The following is an 8,279-nucleotide window of genomic DNA, read 5'->3' as shown; positions in this document are numbered from 1 at the left end:
GTTGGCGTTAGGAAGGGCATCCAGCTGTAGAAACTCTGCCAAATCAGACTGGAGCCTGGTGTTGCCATCCGGTTTCACCAGTCCTCAGTCAAATCGTCCAACCCATGCTAGCATGGAAAGCGGACGTTAAACGATGATGATGATGATGATGATGATTATCGTCATCATTTAACATCAGTTTTCCATGCTGGCATGGGTTGGACAGTTTGACCAGAGCTGGTAAGATCAGAGGCTGCACCAGGCCCTATTGTATGTTCTGGCATGGTTTCTATGACAGGATGCCCTTCCTAAAGCCAGTCACTCCATTGAGTGTACTGGGTGATTTTTATATGGTACCAGTGCCAGTGCTTTTAACATGACACCAGCATGATACACACACACACACACACATACATATTTATGTGTGTAATATTCTTAGAAGGAAAATGGTAAAAGTGATTTCTAAATTTCAATCTGTTAGTGCTCATTAACATAAAATTGTTTTTATTTATAACGTCACATAAAAAAAAAAACATTAAGATATACATACACATATAAATAAATACATATATACATAAATATATATATATATGTGTGTGTGTGTGTGTGTGACAAAACATAGACTGTTTCTGTGACAAAATAATGTCTTATGGAAATGGCAGATTCTACTTACTTTCCAAAGCCAATGGTGCTTAGTTTGGCAATATTTTGCTTCTCTATAATGTCCATATCGGTCAGGACTGGCTGCATTATTACAATCTAATTTTATTGCTCTGCAAATAAAATTGAAAAACAAAAAATCATGAGTGAATGACGAAATGCAACCAAGTTCAATCAAATCCAATCCATCAAAAATCAAACCAACCTCCTTCCCTCCCCACCCACATATATTACGTGCAATATCTGAAGGTGCCATAGCCTAGTGGTTAAGGTGGTCCGGTTGACAGTCATGATGTCAAGGGTTCAATTCCTGGACTGGGTGCCACATTGTGTCCTTGAGCAAGATACTTTATTTCTCTCCCTCCAGCTGGGTCAGAGATCAAAGAGCAAGAGGGTTAAGAAAGTGCCCCATGTCTGTACATGATTATACAGGTACTTAAAACAGTTACTGATAGCTTGGTACATGTTACCAAGTAATTCTTGTTTGTGGCTGAAGGCTGCTTCTAAAGATGCATAACACAGCATCAATCAAAAATACTGGGATAAATTTATATTTATATTACAAAGCCCTACTGTGGGTTAAACAGGAATGTAAACGCATTCTTCTGATGCTATTGATGTGCAGAAAAATGAAATAAAAAAATGAACAAAAAACAGGAATCTCCCAACAGAATTGAAATGATAATAATAATCTTTTCTACTCTAGGCATAAGGCCAGAAATTTTGGGGGAGGGAGCCAGTCAACTAGATCAACCCCAGTACACAACTGGTACTTAAAAAGATGACCTAGGCGGAATTTGAACTCAGAAAGTAGCAGCAGATGAAAGTATTTTTCCCGGTGTGTTAATGACTCTGTCAGCTTGCTGCCTCAATAACAACAACAACAACAATAATAATAATAATAATAATAATAATAATAATAATAATAATAATAATAATAATAATAATAATAGTAGATATAACAGGTTAACTTGGGAGGTTAAGCAGTTGTGAAGAACACTATTTGTTTCAATTAATTTTGAAACTACTGAAAAATTTAGTAAAATAACTCTGTCATTATTAACCCTTCCTGGGCCAGCGGGGTCCCTTGGAACCACAGCAAATTTTAAAAGTTATGCAACTTTTACATTTTTTTTTATCTAAGTGATATCTCATGACTTTTATTGTCAATAGTTTACGTATGCACATACAAATATTGAGTTACAAATTTCTAGTCACAAGGGTTTTATAGCACAAAATGGTCATTGGGGTTCCAGCTGCTTCCCATTGGCCTTCTGTGAAATTATTTTTTCTGTTCTTTCTTCAGATATTCTGATGAACTATAAGTCAATTTTCTTCGTATTTGTACTGGTATGAATCGATATACATTTTTTTCTTTTATTCTTTTTGTTTTATTTTATATTTAGTGCTATATGTATAGTTTATAAAACTATAAAAAAAATGTTCTAAATTTCTTATTCTGCATCATGCACTCACCCATATATACAAGGTTAAACAAATATTACTTTATGGATAGTGCAGAAATGCGTGAAAATAAAATGGAGCCCCCTAATGGCCTTTTGTGTAATTCCAACCCTGCTGACCCACAAAGGGTTAATGTGGTGTTTGCAACATAAATTAACATGGAATTTTGAGATCGTTTTCAAAGCAGGATATTTGTATCATAGACTCAGGGGCAGTCACAGACAGGTTGGTATCAAAAGAGTTATTCCTCTTGTTGCCATATTCCTATAGGAATACACTGCATTTGTTTCTATTGTCGTGGATTTGAGTGGCCGTCCAACGATCACTGGAGAGTTTGCCGAAAATCAGGATTTATATAACTGTTCATACACGAATCCACGTGAAAAACTCCTTCAACGAAGTTCAGAATTCGTATATGGACAATAATTTTCAACCAATGAGAAATTATGTTCTCTCTCCGCCTCTTATGAGTTTGCTACACTATTAATTTTGAAAATAATGAAGAATTGAGTAAAACAACTTCATTCCTAACCCTTTACCTTTCTAGTGTAGAGCATTTAACACACAAGACATATTTCTTTGGCATCTGTGTATCATATCTGATACAGATACCCAATTTTTTTCAACTTGGGACTTAAGAAAGGAAAGCTTTATGTTACTCAGAAACAAGGACTAAATTAAAAGTCCGAAAACAAACGTGGATGTTTAGGACAAACTTATGAGATTACTTTGGATAGGCAAAGGTTAAGCTGGTTTTTGGAATGTAAATGTAAATGAAATGTTTGTGGATTTCAATTCACATGAGTTTAAAACAGGAAGTTTGTACTGTAGGACAAGGGGAGGTCTAAGGAGAGTTGGCATCAATAAAGTTGAAGGCTATATCTATGCCCGTGTGGCTTTTTAGAAACATTCTTTATTGAAAAAGTTACAAACAATTAGGCGTGAGGCAAATTTCACAAACTAAAAAAAAACCCAGTTTTTATCAAAAGGCTATAAAAAGTGAATTAATATAGAAGAAAAATAGCTTTGTTTACCATTTCAAGAATCTGAAAACATGTTGGAGGTGAAACTAAAAGACTGAACACCTAAAGCAACTTAACAAATGACCTTTTTAAAAGAAATAAACTCAATTAAGATACAAAACATTTCCTTTTTTTAGGTTGAAGCTTTGTTGGAATACAAAATGTAACACAAAAGAATAAATAAAACGAAATAAAAATTCTATTGTAAAATATTGTGAAGTTTATCATGGCAAAATTTATTAAAGACCCATTGTATTTCTATAATAGGAGTTAAATCCAAAATCCAGATCCAAAATTGTTCTTAGAAACTGAATTCTTTCACAGGAGAACTTAACTCTTTGGCATTTAAATAAGTCATATCCAGCCAAAATATTCTGTTTGTTTTATATTCAAGCTGGCCAGATCCGACTTCTCAAACCTACCCTACAATGTAATTTTAAAAAAAAACAACCACATCACTGAAATTTTGAACATCATTTGAAGTGATTTGTGGTTAACATTTTGGCTTCATGTGTTCTGAGTTCAAGTTCTACCAAGGTCAACAGGTTTTCACACAAAACTAAAAACAGAATGTTAAAAGTTGAGCTAAATTAATTCTTCTTCAGAAAACTCTTACCATCTTCAGAACAGGAGTGAGATGTTTAAAGTCCTAAAACTCCAGACACACAAGAAGGAAGCAACCATTCATAAAAGTTAATTAGATGAGATCAACCCCCTCTGTGTCATGCAGAATTTGGCATTTAAATAAGCCATATCCAGCCAAAATACTCTGTCTGTTTTATTTTCAAACTGGTCAGATCTGACCTCTCAAACCTACCCTACCATCATTATCGTTTAACGTCCACTTTCCATGCTGGCGAGCCAAAAGGCTGCACCAGGCTCCAATCTGATCTGGCTAGGTTTCTATAGCTGGATGCCCTTCCCAACACCAACCACTCCAAGACTATAGTGGGTGCTTTTTACGTGCCACTGGCATGAAGGCCAGTACTGGCATTGGCCATGCTTGGATGGTGCTCCCTACGTGCCACCGGCATGGGAGCCACAGTTATCTTTACATCATCTAGAGCTGCTGTAGTGTTAGGTCAGCTTCTGTGTCACATAAAGTGAAGATGTGTGGTTCAATGGTTAGGATGTTGTACTCATGATCTCGTGATCATGGTTTCGATTTCCAGACCAGGCAGTGTGTTGTGTTCTTGAGCAAAACACTTCATCTAACATTATTCTATGATCATTTTGACATCTGACATGTGGTACACCGTGCACCTGGTCAGGCAATGTTGATTTGATGGCGGGTGTGACCTAATGAACAGGACAAACATTTGACCACTATGCATAAATCATCTGTACCGTTTGTTTACCAAGAAATTATGGAACCTTCAACTGTTGTCTATGACAGGTAGGAGTCCTCACATAGAGCTGGGATATCATCATCATCATCATCATTTAGTGTCCATTTTCCAAGCTGGCATGGGTTGGATGGTTTGACTGGGGTTAGTACGCTGGAAGGTTGCACCAGGCTCCAGTCTGATTTGGCATGGTTCCTACAGCTGGGTGCCTTTTCTAACGCCAACCACTTTACAGAGTGTGCTGGGTGCTTTTAAGATGGCATTGCATGATCGCTTTTTACGTGGCACCAGCACAGGGCTCTTGAAGGCCAATCCTCTTCACCAAGGGGAAGAGGCCTTAACACTTTTGCTGTGGAGTACGGGCCTTCTTCAGTACAGCAAGGCACCAGGTATCTCGGTCCAACCACAACCATACAACAACAATACCAATATTAAATACTAAGAGACCATCATAATATCACCAACTGGTGCAAGCACGGCTGTGTGGTTAAGAAGTTCACTTCACAACCATATGTTTGTGGGTTCAATCCCATGTGTAGCACCTTGATTAAGTACATTTTTTTGTAGCCCTGGGACTAACCAAAGCATTATGAGTAAATTTGGAAGATGGAAACTGAAATAAGCCCTTTGTGTGGGTGGACCTACCTGTGTTTGTTTAAATTTGTGCTCTACAAAAATTGCGGGTAGCAATTGGTGTTGCTTTGTCACTTCTTTTAAGAGAACCATGAGCTGGCTTTGTGCTTTCAAAGACATGTGAAACAAGATAACTCCTTACTTGAAAAATAGATAAAGGTGAGTGGCAGGAAGAGTATTCAACTGTAACACATTACCTCAATAATATGTATTCATCTAACCCATACTAACATGGAAAAAATTGGCTGTTAAGTGAATGAACAAACCATAAGTTAATATGGAAACTTGTTTATGGTCACTCAGCCTGCTACAAATAGCAGCAATAGACTAAAAAATCACACGTTACCATCTTGTCCCCATTTTCATAAGTTTGTCCTAAACACCCATGCTTGTTGTTTTCAGACTCTTAGTCAGCCCTTGTTTCAGACGATCTCGGTAACAGAAAGCTTTCTTTTCATAAGTCTCAAGTTAATCTGGTGGTGGAAATAAATTGTGAGTGTGCATCATATACGATGCATGGACACCAGGTGCACAGGTGATATGCAGGACAGGTAAAGGGTTAAAAAATGAAAGGATAGATTGCAAGATGTTGTTATAGACTTAAACCTCAAAGCAGATAGGATGGTCATGGTTGGAAGATTTTTAATCACAAGTTTGCTACATCAAGGCTCACCTGGGGTTAAATAACATCAATTTATATCACATGTAAGTCAACAAGAAACTAGTATGTTCCACTGGATGTAGAAACATCAGTGTACAGGTATTGATGGAAAAGTTGGGCATAAGAGGAATTTGATGCCATATGCAAGAGAGAAGACGATGGTGGTTTGGTTGTATGATTCATATGGATGTAGAGAGCTACATAGCGAAATGCTAAGCCCTAATTGTGGACAGAGGGTACCTGTGGAGGGAGGAAGACATGGGATGCTGGGTTTCATTGAGGAAATGACAAGGGACCGGGAGATGTGGCGATTTGCTGTACTTGATAAGACATGTCAAGATAAGCAAAATCCCTGTTTTCTACATATACAGGCTTGTCCTTTCAGGTGTCGGTGCCACTTAAAAGGCACCTGTGCCAATGCTGTGTTAACGCACCTGTGCTGGTGGCACATAAAAAGCACCCAGCACACTCTGGTAAGTGGTTGGGGTTAGACATACAAAAGTGGATGGAACTTGTGGAAGAGACCTAGGAAGACAGGGGATGAAGTATTGAGGATCGATTTCAAGACACTGAGCCTCACAAAGGAGATAACTAAGGACTGAACTGAGGTACCTGGTGTATTGATGTACTCAAGAAAACCCATCCACCAGAGCAGAATTGATACCAATGATGGTGCCACATAAAAAGCACCCAGTACACTCTATGGAGTGGTTGGCATTAGGAAGGGCATCCGATCATAGAAACCATGTGAAAACAGGTAATGGGGCCTGGTGCAACCCCTGGCCTTGCCAGCTCCAGTCAAACCATCCAACCCATGCCAGCATGGAAAACAGACGTTTGATGATGATGATTATGATTTGCCTGTTAGAAGTAGAAGCTAAATCTCCCTCAAACAAATCTTACTGGCTTAAAAAAATGAAGGACATATTGCAATTATGTAAAATGGGGTGCACTAGGCTTGTAGAGAAAGGAAACATGGGAGGGGTGGTCAGAGCCGGAATGCTTTTGATAACAGGTTTACACTCAGTCAGGGCTGTTTTGGGACTAAACAATGTCACCACTACTATTAATGCCAACCCCACCACCGTCGCCACCACCACCACAACCACTGCCACTAAAAAGAGCAATGACAACAGGTATGTGTAGTGAGATTCCAATTGATAAAATAATTAGACAACATTCGGTAAAGAAGTGGTTTTAGTTGCCTGGCTTTGTGAACAGCTGAAATATTTACACACACACACCTCTCTCTCGCTCGCTTTCTAACACACACATACATACACACACTGGTGCACACGCACTCACAACCCCTTTCATCTCCATACACATCACACATGAACACTTACACATGTTCACTCACACTCTCTCTTTTGCTCTCTCTCGCTCGCTTTCTAACACACACACTCATGTTCACACACATGCTTACTTCTATACACAAACACTCGCACATGTATGATTGTATGTATATTATTATCCTCATTAATTTGGTAACAGATGATAGGTGCATCTATATCACTGATAACGCTCATATAATCACTTCAAATTAAAACTATTTTATCAGAGCATATTTAATTAGTGTAGATAACTGCATATTACACTTGCTGCATTATCTGATTTTGAAGGAAAACCCGATCCTGCAAAACCATCTACAGGCTGACATTTTATATCTATGTTAATAGATATTATCTCTGCTGAAAGAATTCATTAAAAGTACTTGAATTTCTGCTTTGAACAGCCATTGGTAAAATGGTGAGCGGAGAACTGCTTGCATAGCACCAGTCGCAAAATGCAAATGTGTATTTGTATATGTGTGTTAGAAAGAGAGGGAGGAGAGTGTGGAAGCGCTTAGAACATAAATGTGTGTGGGATGGCCTTATGTTGCATTGTGTGTCTTGTAAACAGATACAAGTACTTAATTATACTTCGTACAGCCTTTGTTGTAACCGTGAGCAGAGAGCCACTTGTGTGTAGCAGCAATTGCAGAGTGTACGTGTGTTTGTGTATGCATTTGTGTATTTAGTAACAGATTCTAAATTTTCGTATGGGATGGTTTTACGTTACTTTATGGTTCATTAAAACAGAAACAAGCATATAAAATGCGATGCAGTCTTTAAAAATTGGAAATTGTCACCGTTGTCATCATCATCAATTTTATGTCCACTTTCCCATGCTTGTATGGGTCAGACAGTATTTGTTACGGCAGAGTTTCTAAAGCCAGATGCTCTTCCTGTTTTTAATCCTCACCTGTTTCCAAGTCTTTGGTCCTTTACTAGACATGTCTTGGAAGATAAGAAACAAAGGAGTCTACTGGCATGAGGGTAACATTCACTCACAAGTATCATGCAATGGAGAGGCAACAAGATAGTAACACACACACACATTAGAAAAGAAGCCAATCATATATATATGATATATATCACATATATATACATGTATATATATATATATATGATATATATAGCACATATATATATGTATATATATATATATATGATATATATATGTATATATATA

The 8,279-nt window shown here is 37.8% G+C and overlaps 1 protein-coding gene across 7 annotated transcripts in view; it reads right to left on the bottom strand.

Moving 5' to 3' along the window:
- Nucleotides 1-8,279, bottom strand: part of LOC106880532 (alpha-1,6-mannosyl-glycoprotein 2-beta-N-acetylglucosaminyltransferase) — a 725,476-nt gene that overhangs the window by 45,666 nt on the left and 671,531 nt on the right. For all 7 annotated transcript variants that reach the window (XM_052975725.1, XM_052975724.1, XM_052975723.1 and 4 more), the window contains one exon: nucleotides 653-752. In XM_052975725.1, coding sequence (XP_052831685.1) covers nucleotides 653-752 — 100 coding nt within the window. The remainder of the gene's footprint in view (nucleotides 1-652; nucleotides 753-8,279) is intronic.

This window comes from Octopus bimaculoides, chromosome 22, assembly GCF_001194135.2.
Source record: "Octopus bimaculoides isolate UCB-OBI-ISO-001 chromosome 22, ASM119413v2, whole genome shotgun sequence".
Lineage (NCBI taxonomy): Eukaryota > Metazoa > Mollusca > Cephalopoda > Octopoda > Octopodidae > Octopus > Octopus bimaculoides.
Note: the sequence above shows the minus strand (reverse complement) of the source record. Positions and strands in the feature narration are given on the sequence as shown.